General features: G+C 42.2%; 1 protein-coding gene across 4 annotated transcripts; it reads right to left on the bottom strand.

Annotated features, from left to right (window-relative positions):
* Positions 1-74: 74 nt before the first annotated feature.
* On the bottom strand, positions 75-6,880 carry srsf3a (serine and arginine rich splicing factor 3a). Of its 4 annotated transcripts, none has more exons than XM_061831635.1 (7): positions 6,742-6,880; positions 5,759-5,796; positions 5,322-5,532; positions 5,101-5,235; positions 819-857; positions 650-736; positions 75-543 (listed from the first exon to the last, which is right to left on the bottom strand). In XM_061831635.1, the coding sequence occupies exons 2-7, from the start codon at positions 5,763-5,765 to the stop codon at positions 516-518; spliced, it is 507 nt and encodes a 168-aa protein (XP_061687619.1). In that variant the 5' UTR covers positions 5,766-5,796; positions 6,742-6,880; the 3' UTR covers positions 75-515. The 4 variants fall into 4 exon arrangements, with proteins under 4 accessions (XP_061687619.1, XP_061687622.1, XP_061687620.1 ...); XM_061831638.1 differs by having other exon boundaries at positions 5,322-5,502; positions 6,742-6,878; XM_061831636.1 differs by having other exon boundaries at positions 6,748-6,841.
* Positions 6,881-17,807: the final 10,927 nt, after the last annotated feature.

Raw genomic sequence — 17,807 nt, 5'->3', positions numbered from 1 at the left:
TGACTAACACTTACTACTTTTACTGTTGCAACAGGGTATCATAAAAAAAAAAAAAAAAAAAAAACAACAACGTGTCACGCAAATTTTATTTTATTGATGAAAATGGTTCAACTTAATTTGCAAGGTTGTCAGAGCTAAAATAGCAACAAAAAAAAAGAAGTGGCTTGTTTTGAAAATGTGAGAATGTAAAATAGTTGCAGATGCTACTTTAGGTAACAGCACCATTCAATTCCATTTTCCATCACAAATGAATATCAAAATAAAAAAAAAAAAAATCTGATTAAGTGGATAACAGGAAGGAAAAATTCAATCATTAAAAAAAAACTGCAAAAGACCAAACAATCATCTGAATTTACGTGGCTATAGAAGAAAACTATACCCCTTATTGAACTGAATGCAATGACAAAGTTACTTGGACAAACCGAACGTCACCTTGAGTTGGTACAAACATCTAAAAAGAAAGCATGACTATAAAAATGCGAGTTCCCTCCCACAAAAGCCATTCTGTGACATCTTCATTTCCTGTCGTTCGAACGAGAACGGCTGCAGAGGAAGGAGAACAAACAATGGAAACGATAAAGGACCAAATAGTATTGCAGCAAGGGTAACTTGCAAAAAAAAAAAAAAAAAAGTTTAACAATATGCGTACCTCCTTGACCGTGAGAACGATCTTGAACGCTTACGGGTCTTGTCTCTGGAAACAGATCGGTATCTGCGCCTGTCTCGCGAGAGAGACCTGAAAGGGATGGGGGAGAGATTCATGCTTAATAATTCATAAATGCAACGAACCAAAAAAAAAAAACTTTATATGTACACACCTGCTGCGACTGCGGCTCAGGCTCCTCCTCCGAGGGGATCTAGAATATAGGTGAAATTGGGGTAAAAAAAAAAATGTTTAACGTAGGATTTGTGTTTGGGTACAACGGAAAACTCACAGATCTTGATGGACTCCCCGATAATAGGTCAGGATTGTTAGTTAAAATTGTATTTTTTTTTTTTTAAAATGACATCCAAACACTGAGCCAGAGCAAAGATTATCATGGACAAGAGCAATGCACGACCCCGGAGATCACTTTGGGTGGCCCAAAAAAAAAAAAAAACAAAAACAAAACAAAAAAAAAAAGATACTATGCAATATTTTCCGTGTCGATGTGTGTTGAACCTCACAAACTATATATTCCAGCACAACATCAAAAAAAAAAAGGGTGGGAGTGGGGTGGGGGTACGTTTCCATTTTAAGCTGTTTGCTGGCTCAAGAGGCACTGCAGCAAAACAAATGGGAATTGATGAAATGTCAAGCAAGTTTGAACTAGATAGGTGACGGCTGTACTACAGTGAAGAAAATAAGTATTTGAATCTCTTGCTATATTGCAAGTTCTCCCACTGAGAAATCATGGACGGGTCTGAAATTTTCATCGTAGGTGCATGTCCGCTATCAGAGAGAATCTTTAAAAAAAAAAAATCCAGAAATAACCATTTGATATTTTCAACGATTTATTTGTGTGATACAGCTGCAAATAAGTATTTGAACACCTGTCTATCAGATAGAATTCTGACCCTCAAAGGCCTGCTAGTCCGCCTTTAAAATTCCACCCCCACTCCATGTATTATCCTGAATCTGATGCACCTGTGTGAGGTCATGAGCTGCATACAGACACCTGTCCACCCCATCCAATCAGTAAGACTCAAACCTGTAACGTGGCCAAGAACTAAGAGGTGTCCAAAGACAGAGACAAAATTGTGCAACTCCACACGGCTAGAAATTGCCAAGCAGATGCATGAAAAAAGGTCCACTGTTGGAGCAATCATTACAAAATGTCAATCTCAAATCGGAGTGGAGCCCCTTGCAAGATATCACCTCGTGGGCTTTCAATTGTCCTCAGAAAGGTGAGGAATCAGCCTCGGACTACACGACAGGACTTGGTCAATGACCTGAAAAGAGCCGGGACCACCGTTTCCAAGGTGACTGTTGGTAATACACGAAGACGTCATGGTTGGAAATCACGCATGGCACGGAAGGTTCCCCTGCTTAAACCAGCACATGCCAAGGCCCGTCTTAAGTTTGCCAATGACCATTTGGATGATACGGAGGAGTCATAGGAGAAGGTTTTGTGGTCAGTATTCCACAAACCGTGTTTGGAGGAAGATGGAATGATGAGTTCCATCCCAGGAACACCATCCCTACCATGGTGGCATCATGTTTTGTGGGTGCTTTTGAACACATCAGCCTGGTCTTTGTGGTGGGGGGAAAAAAAGTTTGGCAAATCTAAAAACTACTGTCCTAGTTTCTATAGCTGTGTTTGCAGCTATTCTTACATTGTGTAGATGTTGTATCCCCTGCGTAAGGACATCGCTTAACCAACTTATAACCACTATTGCCCCCACATATTCAAAATTGACAAATATATCCACTATTGGAACAACAGGGAAATGACAGTGTTTACCATGATGTTATGAATTCTCTTCTAGGTCTGTTCTTTGATCCAGAAGATTACAAGTGATTAGTCCTATATTTTTCCTCCTAGTGTAATTTTGCTCTGCTCCAATTGAGTCACAGTTTCTGCCTGCAATGAAGAATGCTTTGCTCTGCTCCAGATAACGTGGTCGCAAATGTAGGATAAATAGGGGGGAAATGTAGGAATAATTGTGAATATAATTCTCATACATCTGCTTCCAATAAAGAAATGCTTTGCTCTAGATAACGTGGCAGCCGCCTATCAGGAAATAGCACAAGAGTAAAAACATCTAATAATCAGAATTATTAGAACCAGGAGCACTTGTCTGTTAAAGAAATGATGACCACACATACTCAGCAATCTTCCACACACATGCACATATACACAAACAACCAAGTACACTTTGTTTCCAACTACGTTTTGCTCGCCCGTCTCCTTTTTGCAAAAATCCATGTAAATAAGGGACGTTTTGAAACTTAAATAGAAATGCTGAGGAGAGGATAATCAGAGAGTGCCGTGGTGAATGGCACGAGACGGCTCCTCTCCTCTCTTCTCGTGAGCTGTCAAACTTGAACTGGTGTGTTTGCTTCCTTTTTTTGTCCTGTTTAATGAATCTCTAATTGATAAACCTGACATGGTGGTAGCATCATGCTTTGGGGTGTTTTTCTGCACATGGGACAGGACGACTGTACTGTATTAAGGAGAGGATGACTGTGGCCATGTACTAAGAGATTTTGGGGAACAACCTATTTCCCTCAGTCAGAGCATTGAAGATGGGTCATGGCTGGGTCTTTCGACATGACAATGAGCCGAAGCACACAGCCAGGAAAACCAAGGAGTGGCTCCGTAAGAAGCATATGAAGGTTCTGGAATGGCCTAGCCAGTCTCCAGACCTAAACCCAATAGAAAATCTTTGGAGGGAGCTGAAACTCCCTGTTTCTCAGCGACAGCCCAGAAACCTGTCTGATCTAGAGAAGATCTGTGTGGAGGAGCGGCCCAAAATCCCTCCTGCAGTGTGTGCAAACCTGGTGAACAACTACAGGAAATGTTTGACCTCTTTAATTGCAAACAAAGGCTACTGTACCAAATATTAACATTGGTTTTCTCGGGTGTTCAAATACTTATCTTCTTCACTGTAAAGTGAAATAGGCTCCAGCTCAACGTGAGGATAAATGCTACAGAAAATGACATTCTTCCTTCATAATGACAATACAAATTCTATTCCTAATCTGACGCGTTTTCAGAACCTGCTGATCATGTGTGTGATCAGTGTGTGCAAACCTGCTGAACAACTACAGGAAACGTTTGACCTCTGTAATTGTAAACAAAGGCTACTGTACCAAATAACATTGGTTTTCTCAGGTGTTCAAATACTTATTTGCAGCTCTATCACAAATTGTTAAAAATCATACATTGTGATTTCTGGATTTTTATTTTTAGATTCTCTCACAGTGGTAGATGAAAATTTCGGACCCCTCCACGATTTCTAAGTGTTAGAACCTCCAATATAGCAGGGTGTTCAAATACTTATTTCCTTCATTGTCAGTGAAACCGTATTGAAACAGAGGGGGAAAACTGCAACTGTGAGCCTAAACTGCCATTTGTCGAGCCGTGAAATGTAACAAGTACACAGGCAAACACCAGACCAGACAACCTTATTAATGTTTTGTCGTGATACAGGGATGCTTTTAAATATTTAAAAATACACAACTGCCAAGTGTAATGTATTTTGAGGTTTTGAAATGTAAAAACTCAAAACTATAAAGAGCATGATAAAAGCAACTTACTATTTTGGGGGGGGTTTGGACAAGAAAGAAATGGCGCACGGTAGCCCTGGCGAGGGAGGTCAAATTGCAGAGAGGATCTGCCACATGCTGCAAATGTTGCCGATAAGAAGTTGCTCGTTTGCTGGCTGCAGGGGGCGGCTGGAGAGTTTCCCTGTCTTTAGGGTGGGATGTAAGCCAATGGCCGTTCCCGCCGATACTGCGGCGAATAGTACGAGTAAAGACGCCGATTTGCTGATAACGTGAGGTGGGCCGCTGTTGATCGGATTAAGGGTGGAGCAGAGGAGGATGCCGTGAACTGCATACTCAGGAACCAAAAGCTTGGTGGAACCTGATGACTGGCGCTGTGCCTGGGTCATGTGACAAAACCAGCCAAGCAGATCGCTGGTCGGCAGTCACATGATGCTGAAAGAGGACTAGTTGACTGACTCAGATGGTGAGAAGCGTGGTGGTGACTCTGCAACGGGGTTCAGTTTATTAATAGATGGAAAAACTGAACTCAGCAAAACAAAATTTATACCTGCAGAAATCTATTCCAAAAGCTACGAATAGGCGTATGATTGTTTCAATTCAAGCAGTTCTAAGAGTAGTAGGGTATGTCCAATTCCAACTTTGGGTGCAGACAAAAGCTGCTTTTGACAGCTGGTCTAAGCTTGGCATTGCCAAACATATTCTACATAAGAAATGCCTGAGGCAAACACATCATCGTGAATAAATACAACGGTTTTATTGTAGCAACAAGTAACATTTTCTAGTAGTTTGGTGCTCACAGTCATGGGGGGGAAAAAAAAAAAATCTGCCATGTGCACATACTGCAAAAGGTCAACATTACAAGCACGGCCGTGAATTCAGAAACATACCTGCGTCTAATTGGAGAGCTACGGCGCCTGCCCTCATCTCTGGGGTATCGACTCCAGGACGGAGGTGGACCACGGCTTCTGGAACGCTTTTCCCCAGTGGATAATTCAACACGGACTCGACATCCGCACATTGATCTAAAAGGGAGGGGGTGGGGTCTTTTTAGTTATTATAATTGCAAATGGGCAAGACGGTCGAATCAGAGGCAAGAAAAAGGTGATACCTTCCATCCAGTTCTCTAACGGCGTCAGAGGCATCTCGTGGGTCTTCAAACTCCACAAAGGCGAAGCCCGGCGGGTTCCGGGCGACCCAAACGCTTCTTAAAGGACCGAAGTAGCCAAAAGCTGATTCTAGCTCAGCCTTATTGCCGTTGTTGCCAAGATTCCCAACGTAAACTTTGCAGTCTAGGGGACAGTCTCTGTTAAAAGAGGGGTCTGCGTGGAACAGCAAAACAACCGCATTTTAACTTCATGACTAAGTGTTTCTCTAGCCTCTAACAAGTCTCGACTTGAGACATTTGTGGAAAAGAGTTATGGATATGTGATTATGATATTTCCTGTTTGATGAAAATCTATATTTATTGGAGACCATACAGCTAAGTCTAAACCAGTGACGACCGCGATGGCAATTATGGTATTGCTGAGCCAAAATTCCACATACCTCCCATTTCTGCAGGTCCAAATCACCTGATGAAATACCTGAAACAAAAAAATTGGGAAATTATCACGACTTACATGGAAACGTTATACATTGCTCAAATACTAAAGTTCCTAAAACAAAGCAAATGAATCCGCAGTTGTCTCACAGAGCGTTCTGATCTTGGTCGCTTGTCTGGAAGACATACAATGCTGCATTTTCAATAGTAAATATTGGGGATGTGTGATAACAAAATCTGACTTAAATTAGGTCTTGTTCATTTTCAAACCCTAGTTTTATGAAACAACTGACGATATTTAATCTCTCTTACCAAATACTTTTGTATTTGCAACTTTAAAAACGTGTCTTTACCTTTGTTTAAAGCCCCTAAGGTCGATGTTTCGCTTTTGAAAGCGCTCTAATAAAGTTGTGAAAAACAATGTGGGACATATGTAATTAATCAATTAACTATCGTCACACATTAAATTAAGTCACCCAAGAACATCTGTTGAAACTTAAAACACTATTCATGTGTTTAAAAACAAAAATAAGGTCAACATTGAAAACAAAAAGTTGTATAAGGCACGCTCGTTCGACGCCTTTCGCGTCGGGCTGACGCACGCTAGCAACATGTAGCACGCCCGCTTGGGGAGCTTCAAAGGAAAACCAAAACGAATCGAAGTCAACGTGGCCTTTTAGCGTCACAGCCTCCCCCCGAAGTTATACAACCGCAACACGCTCCATGAACTCGCCAAAGAAAGCCAAGAGCCAGAAATAAAGCTCGCATTTGCTAACCCTTACCCATCCCCCCCTCGGAACAAACATGCGAACAAGGAATGCTAACGCTAGCTAGCTAGCAACACTAGCATCGCGACGATCGATGCGACGTTCCTAAAGACATTTCCCGGAACCGACCGAGGGAATTCGACATCGCCATCGAAGTCAAAGGTTTCTTTTCCTTCTTTTTTTTTTTTAATACTTCAAACGCTACGCTGGAATTAACTCACCCTTATAGAGGCAATTGCGCTACTAGAACGATACGCGTCGAGTACAGCTACTTGTTTGCGCCGCCGGTTGGACACGCCAGCGTGAACGGAAGGCCTTCTTCTTCTTTGGCAAGAACCTACCTGCAAGACAGCGCCATCTGTTGCGGGGGAAGAGTGACACTCACTTTTTCTCATTTTCCAATCTTTGTTTATTATTATTATTATTATTTACAACTTTGTTTCACAGAAGTTACAAATCTAGATATAAATCAACTTTAGCAAAGAAACGTTTGACAACATAACACTGAAGATGTAATTTTGCGTGAAAGTTCATCTCCCTTATTTATTATTAAATATTCTGGAGGGCCAATTTCTTACCACTGCAAGATGTTTACACAACAGTTCCAGTGAGTTATTCCAGGTCAAGTAGAAACAGTAGCGGTATTCCGCACAGACCTTGAGATTGTTCTTCCAGCACACTGACGCACGCTTTACCGACTGGTGAGTCAGTGAAAGGAGCATCAAGCACAGAAGCAGACAGCTGCCAACAGTGTGAATGCGGCGCGAGGAATCGCGTGGAATTGTGTGTCTGAGCAAAATGGGGAAAGAAAAAGTCTACGAACCCTTCATGAAGTCACTTATCCATCCGTCCATTTTCCTAGCCGCTTATCCTCACGGGGGTCGCGGGAGTGCTGGAGCCTATCCCACCTGTCAACGGGCAAGAGGCGGGGTACACCCTGAACTGGTCGGAGCGCACATCGAGACAAACAGCTGCACTCACAATCACACCTCGGGGCAATTTAGAGCAGGGGTGTCAAACTCATTTTAGTCGCGGGGCACATCGTAGTTACGGTCCCTCAGAGGGGCGTTATGACTGTGAAATCATAAAAATCTCTGACCGCCTAATCATATTTACACGTGGAATTTAGGAAGTAGTTTTGGAATCCTAAATCAAGGGGAGGGGTTTTTCAACGATTGTTGATTTTTGGCAAAACAAAAATGCTTTCAATATCTCAATATTTTCATTTAGGATATGACAAAAGAGGTCATCCGGGAGGAGCTCAGTGTCGAGCCGCTGCTCCTCCGCATTGAGAGGAGCCAGATGAGGTGGCTGGGGCATCTGATCCGGATGCTTCCCGGACGCCTCCCCGGTGAGGTGTTCCGAGCACGTCCCAGCGGAAAGAGACCCCGAGGACGACCCAGGACACGCTGGAGAGACTATGTCTCTCGGCTAGCCTGGGAACGCCTTGAGATCGCTCCGGAAGAGCTGGAAGAAGTGGCTGGGGAAAGGGAAGTCTGCGTATCCCTGCTGAACCTACTTCGCCAGCGACTCGACCCGGAAAAGCGGTAGATGATGGATGGATGTATATGACAAAAGGAAATTCTGGTGCAGATTTTAGCAAAAAAATCGTGGAAGTTGTTAGACATGATTTGACTCCGCGGGCCACATAAAATCACGCAGCGGGCCGGATCTGGCCCCCGGGCCTTGAGTTTGACACCCTTGATTTAGAGTGTCCAATTAATGCAGCATGCTTTTGGGATGCGGGAGGAAACCCACGCAGGCACGAGGGGTGAACATGAAAACTCCACACAGGCGGGGCGGGATCGAACCCGGGTCCTCAGAACTGTGAGGCCAATGCTTTACTAGTTCCACCCGATGTTACTTATACAAAGTTAAATACAAATACAGTAAAAGCAGATGATTGGTAATAATACTTTTACACTTCAAATGTCAATTCTCTGCTCAAGGGAACATTTGCAACCTGCTGTCCATTTTTTTTCTTCGTTTTAATAAATAACATTTGACACGACCCACGGTGCTGTTGCATGTGGGTGTCGAAAATGTGCATGGTGGCGGACGGGTATTGCAAAACCCACATAAACTGTGGAAGCCCCTTGAGATTTTTATGACTGAGGGCTACATACATAAATCTAGCAAATATAAATGTAAATGTACTATATCAAGATATGTGAATATTACATGACAGAAAAATCACAATTCAACTTCAGCGGACTTCGGTTTTGATCACATTGTGCTCAGCGATTCCGTTGAACACGCCTCCCGCTTCGCAGAAATCAATACACTTTTTGACAAATGTTCAAATTTGCCGAGACGCGGCCGCGCGCAAGTTTAACCTCGAGTGCGCGAGCCTGCCAAGCGACACAAATCCAAGTCGGACGGCGCGACGTGAAATGCGCACGGCCTTCGCGGTGGTTTGGGTCATGTGACTAAATCGGCAACCCGCTTCTTTCTCAACAGGAGACGAGTTGCCCAAATGTGGCGTCAACTGGCAATACTGCCACAATTCATAGATGAATATTTCCATTTGTGCTGTGTGTTATTAACATGCCACAGTAAGACAATTTATGGCAGGGGTCTCAAACTCATTTTTGTCGTGGGTCACGTTACGATTTCCCTCAGAGGGCCGTTATGGTGAAACCATAAAAATCCTGAATGGCCTCATATTTTACATGTGAAATTAACGGACTCAGAGTCACTGATGGTGTAGTGGTACACGCCGCCTGCCTTTGGTGCGGGCGGCGTGGGCTCGATTCCCGCTCAGTGATGGTGTCGATGTCTGCCCTGCGACTGACTGGCGACCGGTTCAGGGTGTAGTCCACTTTTTGCCCCAAGTTACCTGGGATAGGCTCCAGCTTTCCTGCAACCCTTGTGAGGATAAGCGGCTTGGATAATGACATGACATTGGTGAACTGCTTTTGGAATCAGAAATCAAGTGCAAAGGGTTTTTCAATCATTGTTCATGTTTGGCAACAAAAACATTTCTCAACATTATCGTGCGAGATATATGACAATTTGAAATGTCGGGCCATATTTTCAGATTTTGACACCGATGATTTGCCTTTGCGGGCCACAAAATGATGTGGCGGGCCGGATCCGGCCCCCGGGCCTTGAGTTTGACACCTGTGATTTAGAGTATTCACTTGCTTTTTTTTTTTTTTTTGATTTACATGACATTAGTACTTACACAGCGTGTCTTGCTTTGCGGTGAACGTCGAGCGGCGCCACACCCGCGCATGTTTAGATAAAGCGCCCACTGTCACTGTGAGCGTTTAACTTTGTGACGGAGAAATTATCCACACGCGCATCTCCGGCAAACCTCTAATTAGTGAGGCGTGATGGATGGAAATTGTTTCTTGACAGCTTTTCCTGTCTCGTGTGTGTTGCCAGATGTTCTGAATATAGCTTCGCGTTGAAGTTCAAGACATGATGTGCGCCCCGATGGAAACGGGTTCGTGCTGGATTTATTGCGTTGGTTCGATTTAGCTGCGATAGCCGAGGTTGTTTCTCGCATTCTCGTGATTATGTTTGTGACTTTTACATTAATAATTGTTGTAGTGGACGTCCGTTTGTTGAAGGAGGATCTCTGACAAACTGAAAAACAGAAACACAACAAATACTCGACTCGGAAGATTTGCACCCTTTGATTAAAAAAAAAAAAAAAAAAAACAAAAACCAACTCATTACACAAATAAATGTTGTGATGACATTTTAATATGATGTCAATCTTTCTGTATTATTACTGCTGTGTAGCTACGGAGAGGGCCAGCAAAAATGTGTTTAAGCGTTACATATTTCCTAGCTAATTCTATTGAACCATTATAAAACATTACACAAATGTAGATAAAGTGATGACTATAAATCTCTCTCGCTCTCTTTATATATGTGTGTGTGCTTGTGTGTGTGTATATATGTATATATATACATACAGTATATATATATATATATAATATATATATATACACACAGACAAACACGCACACAAGTATATATATAAAGTTTTATATGTATATATACACACTTATACACATTTTCTCTCTCTCTCTGTGTATATATATATATATAATATATATATATATATATACACACACACACACACACATACACATTTTCTCTCTCTATATATATATATATATATATACATACACACACACACACACACACACACATACACATTTTCTCTCTCTCTCGCTCTCTCTCTCTCTACACATATCTATATGCAGTACTCAGTCTGTTGAATCACTGGGGTGTGTTTAGCAAAAAAAAAAAAAAAGTCCCCTTCTTAAGTCACACATATTATAAATCTCAAAGCGGCACGGTTGCCTCCAGTGCGTCTGTTATCGCTTTTATCATTTATGATTAAATTGGCATCGTCAACGGCAGATTGCAAAATATCGATACAGTACTGGGAACTCGTCTGCAATTCCCACCTCCAGAAAAATGGATACAGCCCCTTTTATTATTTCCATAATTTACGCTGTCACAGCACAAAACAAAAAACAGAACAATAAAAAAGAAGCATTTAAAAAAAAATTAAATTAAAGGTTTTAGCATGCAGAGCAGATGAAAATATTTGCAGGTGTATATGTAAATGACGGAGTCACATTTGTACTTTGTGTGTACTTGGGAGGTTTATATATAACCACATGTTTGTCCTTCCTGTTTTTGTGTGTGCAAATTTATGCAAAAATGTCTTCAACAATTTCCCTGCTTCTTGGGGGATTTTTTTTTTTTCCCCCAGAGTTGAGCCTCGGCGGTAATCTTACACACTGAAAAAAAGAAATCCACAGAGAAATGTAATGATAACTTAATGAGCGGTGCTAAACAGAGTCAACTGGTTTTGTGGAAACTGGTCCGGTACTTTTTATAGAATCCTACACACAAAAGCTACACTCCCTCACAAGAGGCATCATATTGCTTTATTTAATTTTTTTTTTACACTTTCCACTGTTTTTCAACAAGTAAATAGCACTCTATGTAATTGTACTTTGTAAAAAAAAAAAAAAAACAACATACAATAATTTCATAATTTAATAGAAAAAAATCAACAGTTTGGCCACATTTTTGCTTCAATTTAATGGACATTGTGCTCAAAATCGCAATGTTTTTTCACTCTTTAAAGAAGATAAAGAATATATGCCTTCGAGTATCATTATATTATCTGCCTGCATGTGTTGCGTAACCGTTTGCATTCAAATATGCATATCTTAAAGCACAGGTGTCAAACTCAAGGACCGGGGGCCAGACCCGGCCCGCGGCATGATTTTCTGTGGCCCGCAAAGGCAAATCACACGTGTCAATTTCCATGATTCTTGCTAAAATCTGTACAAAATTTCAAATTCTTGTATCATAAGTGATAACATTCAGATATCGCAAGCATTTTTGTAGAAGTTGAAAAAGCCATTCCCCTTGATTTCTGATTCCAAAAGTAGATTGTAAATTTCATGTGTAAATATGATGACGGGATTAAACAATTTGATGGTTTCGCGGTCATAGCGGCCCTCTGAGAGAAACCATAACTACAATCTGGCCCGTGACACAAATGAGTTTGACACCCCTGTCTTAAAGGATTATAACACCACAACGGTGATGCTGTTCAGTAGCCCATCTATGGTATTTTGGATTGTTTGTTAGGATTCAGCTAAAGTAGACCTAGCTGCTTGTTTTAAATACGAGTGAAATTCTTTTTTTACGTTTGGTGTGTACGTAGCTCGTATTTAAAGTTTTTGCTCGCAAGTCAGAGCGAAGAATTGCCGTACAAAAGTTTCATATCTTGAATTACGCCAAAGGCAGTATCGCAAGGCACACCTACGCTGTAATACAACCAAACCATTGTCGTCACAGGACTCCGAGCGCTATTTTGCTCAGTGCGCTTTGTGAGCTCGACACCATTAACACGTGTCTCGACAATTGCTTGAGAAATCGGGACGTGTCTTTGATGTCGTGTCCTACGCGTCCACCAGAGTCAAACCTCGAGCAATGAAAACAAGGTGGCGTCAGTAGCTCGCAGTTAACATGCAATTCAAAAGAAAAACAGGAATAGTTTTATTCTGCTTCTGATCATTCACAGGGTAAAAAGTTCAGGGATAAACAGCAGCCCACGGGAGATTACGGCTTGTACAGTACGCGACAAGACAAAGAGCATTACGTGGCCGGACTTATTTTTGTCTCTGTTCTTGTAGAAGGGGGGTGGTCACTCCCCAGGCCCGTGTGTTTTTCGATCACTAAAGCTGAGCACTGTTTGTTTACTCCGCGCGGTGCCCAGCGGCCACGCCGCCGCCGCCGCCGTCGCGTACGACTTGTCGTCTTTCATGCATCCACTCAGGCTTGTGTTTTTCAGTCCCGGTTAGTACAGCACATTCTGTTCTGTTTCACTTCCTGATGACTGTGCACGCTTTATCCCCGAGTGAACTCACCCGCGTGCTTCTGGTTACACCGAAGACACAAGACAGACAGATTCCCGCAACTGCCTGTCAGGTTTTTATGACTTTTACGGCCTGAAAAGATAAGTCGGAAGACTCGCGCTAAAAGGGTTGATGAAGTGCTGGCGGAAGAGAAAGCGGAGCTAGTTTGTTTATTCACAAACAAAGGGCTTTATACACCGCACGTAGTGTAAACTAGGAAAAAAACTAAACAAAACCTAAAAAGCACCCATAGTCATAAAACACAAAGATACGGATTTGACGACATATGGTCAGTGAATAATACATAATAGTAATTACCGTAATTTACGGCCTATAAACAGTGACTTTTTTTCCCACGCTCTCAATCATGTGGTTTATCCAATGATGCAGCTAATTTGTGCATTTTTTTCCCCAACGGGGGGCACTCGAGTGGAAAAGATAACGAGGGAAACCGGTGGAATATATGTGCCGAGGAAGGGACTTTTACCGGTATGTTTTTTATTTAACTGGCCTTTTTAGCGCTGCGCTAGCGTTAGTGTGTGGCTGCTGTGTTACTGCCTTGTCTCAGTGATTTTTACCGGTATATTTTTTTAACCGTCCCTGTTAGCGCTGTGCTAGCATTAGCACCGTGCTAGCGTGTTTCTACTGTGTTACTGCCGTGTCTCAGTGACTTTTATTGGTATATATAATTTTTAACCTTCCGTGCTAGCGTGTTGCTGTGTTACTGCCGTGTTTCAGTGATTTTTTTAATTGTATATATATTTTTTAACCCTCCCTGTTTGTGCCGCGCTAGTGTGTTGCTGCCGTGTCTCAGTGATTTTTTTAATGGTATATATATTTTTTTAACCCTCCCTGTTTGTGCCACGCTAGCGTGTTTCTACTCTGTTACTGCCGTGTCTCAGTGATTTTTACTGGTATACATAATTTTTAGCCTTCCATGCTAGCGTGTTGCTGCCGTGTTACTGCCGTGTCTCAGTGATTCTTACTGGTTTTTTTTTAACCGTCCCTGTTAGCGCTGCGCTAGCGTTAGCACCGCGCTAGTGTGTTGCTGCTGTGTTACTGCCGCGTCTCAGTGATTTTTACTGGTATATATATATTTTTAACGGTCCCTGTTAACGCTGTACTACCATGTTGCTACTGTGTAGCTGCTGCGGCTGTTTTTTTTTTTTGTTTTTTTTTTTTTTAACCAGCCCTGTTGGTGCCACCTTGTTGTTGCTGTGTTAAGCTAAGCTAAGGTATTAAAACTTTGATAACTCTTTCTGTGTACCGTCTTTCTTTGTAAATATCTCGTGTTTCAATGTGGGCACTTGCGGCTTTTACACAGGTGCGGCGTACGTATGTACCAAATAGTATTTCCCTTACAAATGTACTGGGTGAGGCTAATAATCAGGTGCGCCCTGTAGGCCGGAAATTACAGTACTACAACTCACAAATGATCGTTTTGTAAAGCTATTCCTCCAAATCCATTACCGTAAGATCATATGTTATACATATATGACAATGAAAAAATAGCAGATATTTAATTATTTGGGTAGAAAGTAGATCAGGGGTATCAAACAAATTTTTTTGCGGGCCACATTTTACTTACGGCTCCCCTCAGAGGGCCGTTATGACTGTGAAACTGTAAAAATCTTTATAACCGCCTCATCAACTTTACATATAAAACTTATGAACTCGTTTTGGAATCAGAAATCGAGATTAACGGGTTTTTCAACTACTGTTGTTTGATAACACAAAAACGCTTGTGGTATCTCAACGTTATCGTTTGTGATATAACAATTTGAAATGTTGGTACAGATTTGAACAAAAATCATGAAAGTTGATACCAATGATTGGCCTTCACGGGCCACATAAATTCATGCGGCGGGCCGGATCTGGCCCCCGGGCCTTGAGTTTGACACCCGTGACGAAGATGATTTGCCCCTAACAAATCCAGGATGTCGAGGATGGACCGAGCAGTGCGGTCTCACGCCATGTGTCAGTCTAAACATTTATTCAAGCATTTAGTTTCATTTCGTCTCAGGTCAGATGAGTTCATCGCGGCTTCCACGTAAGCGTGTCGAGGTGGAGGCCACAGGCCAACGCTGCCGCATTGTCTGTGGAAAAACAACCTCTGCAAAAAAAAAAAAACCCCGGTGATGGAAAGCGTTCTTATCAATACGTGGGAGGCGCTGCGTGACCGAGGGCCGTTTGTGTTCTTTGATCGCGGTTGTTGTCTGGGTGTATTATCTTTGCTCTTTTGGATCAAATGTTCCAACAGTGTGCGAGAGTTGTTTTGGTTTTTTTTTTTCCCTTCCTCTCCTGCCGGGTCTCTGAATTACTCATCCGGGTAACAACCTCCCAGCGGACTCGCAGAATCAAATTCACTCGTGTTATGTCACCTTTGTTACAACCGAGATCACCGTGTTCCTTTCCTCTCTGGCCTGGCCGCGCGCCAACTATGTGGCGAGACAGCGTTTGCGATGCATTTGGCGTGATGGGACTCAACATGTAGAAGTCTGGAGTGTGGTCAGAAAGACTTAAAAGAAAGAAACCAGCTAGTGAGCTGAGATGAGAAGACAGTTTTTTTTTTTTATTTTAAGCAATGTTGTGGCAATGGGGATGTGTATATATTTTTGGGGGGGAATTGGATTTTATTGCATTCATTGATGATTAAATTCAATAACAAGCCATAAAAAAGGTAACTCATGTGTTTGGGAATTATAAAAGGTAAAGTGTGCAGTTTAATAAAAAAAAAATCTTGTCATTTATGATATGTACAAGGTTTCTGTGTGACCTGACAGTAGGATGATATTGAAATGATCATTTCAACAATCAGTCTTCTCCGGCATCATTTTATGCTTTGAAGTTAACTTTAATGATTGTTTTTTCAAGAGGAGGCACGGTGGACTCACTGTTCTGAGGACCTGGCTTCAATCCTCGCCCCCACTGTGTGGATTTTGCATGTTCTTCCCGTGCCTTTGTGGGTTTTTTTCCGGGTATTCCGGTTTCCTCCCACATCCCCAAAACTAATTAAAAATTAATTGGACACTCTAAATTGCCCAATAGGTGTGATTGTGAGTGCGACTGTTGTCTGTCTCCAGGTACCCTGCGATTGGCTGGTAACCAGTTCAGGGTGTTCAATTGAGCTGGCTAGGCTCCAGCACTCCCGCGACCCTTGTGAGGATAAGCGGCTAAGAAAATGGTTGGCCGGATTTTTCCAAGAAGAGCAAATCAGAGCACTGTCAATCATTTCTTGTGCACTCAAAGCCGCCGCTGCACGTGTGGCCGTGCGAGGACACAACGCAGCCTCTGGCAAAATGAGATTTTCTTGGATTATTTAACCCGTGTTAGCAACAAAATTTAAAAACACGGGATTGGACAAATCTCGAGACAAATCGGGGGTAAACAAATACAAAGGCGGCCTCGAAAACCACCGTGTCGGTCACCGTAGTTACCGGGTCTTCAGGTAAGTTGATCACCTCGCTTATATTTTTAATTGATTGTACGCATTTACAACATTGCGTACACCTTTTTGGCCGATCATAGATGATTGCATTTTTCTGCGAAAATAAACAGAAATAAGAAAAGCGGCCAACAGAAAACTACACTTCAAAGACAGTTGACAATGTTTTGACATGTCCTGTTATTACTAAGCAAAAAGATATTCATTAACAAAGGTTTTTGTGAAAACGGACTCCTTCAAGTGTTTCCTTGTTAACAATGACAGCACGCATTCCTGCACATCTTGTGCAAGACACGCACGAGTAGTCACTCCCACAAACAACAATGGCAGACACCTTGCGGTCGTGCTTATTAGGCAACCGTGCGGCCCGTTTACCTGTCCAAGGGAAATTCTATTCAGAGGTTGTACACGCCAGGACAAGCGGTTGACGTGTAAGTATTGTATGCAGTACAACATTTTGTGTGTTTGCGGTCGGTGACTTTTGCAGATCCGCGTGAACGAATGAATGAATGAATATGAGCAGTGTTAAATCATTGTCAAAATATTTGGGGCGAAAATATTTTACTGGACTGTTGTCATGTAAACAGACCCTGGGTGTGGAATGGGAAGCCAACAAAAATGTATTTACATAATACCCATGTTGTGATATTTGTATATTTTTGTGTGTCTTTATCACAATTCAACACTTGAACTGCTCTCTGTGGAAATTTGTCACTATTTTGTGATGTCATCATGACTTAAATCAGTCATTTACCATCTTTTTTTTAGCTACTTTTTAGGGATTGATTAATGCGAAAGACCCAGGTTTGATGCTCATCTATGAAATAACACATTTGCTCAAATTATCTGGAATTATTTCATGACTCCTAATTATGATGTTCATCCATGCGAAGGCGGTGGGCGATCGCGCTCGGTCAGTCACATTTTTAGAACAGGGCCGCTGGTGCGCGTGTGTTTTTTTTAATCAGCTGAATTATCTTGTCAGAAACCAAACAAATACTTGCTAATTTCGGCTATTAGTCATTTCTTTTATGGAGCGGGAGTCCCATTTCCGAGCGGGCTCAAAGGCAGCATTAACTCCTGATCCAGGAGACACATGTGGAGTCTTGGTTTCTGTTGAAGTTTGTCTATAGTTAGCGGGGACTTTCCCCCCTCCCCCTCTATACTCTGTCTTCATTACTTGGTAACGTCGTGTGCGGTTTTTCCTTTGCTGCTGTGTTTACTTGACTAATATAGCGTGTAAAGTGGGTGTAATCTCGAGGAGTTCTTATTTTGCCCCAGGAGGCCTTTCCAAAGGAGACAATTTTCCATTGACCTCCTCTTAATCCCAACACCAACTGAATACAGATAGCATGCTAACTCCTAAATGTTAGCTCGCTTTAAATCACCTGTACAATTCTACAAATAGGATAAAGCTCACGTCAGGACTTTTCGTCAC

The sequence above is a fragment of the Syngnathoides biaculeatus genome, chromosome 10, assembly GCF_019802595.1.
Source record: "Syngnathoides biaculeatus isolate LvHL_M chromosome 10, ASM1980259v1, whole genome shotgun sequence".
Classification (NCBI taxonomy): Eukaryota; Metazoa; Chordata; class Actinopteri; order Syngnathiformes; family Syngnathidae; genus Syngnathoides; species Syngnathoides biaculeatus.
The sequence above is the reverse complement of the archived record's forward strand: the minus strand, read 5'-3'. Positions and strand labels throughout refer to the sequence as shown.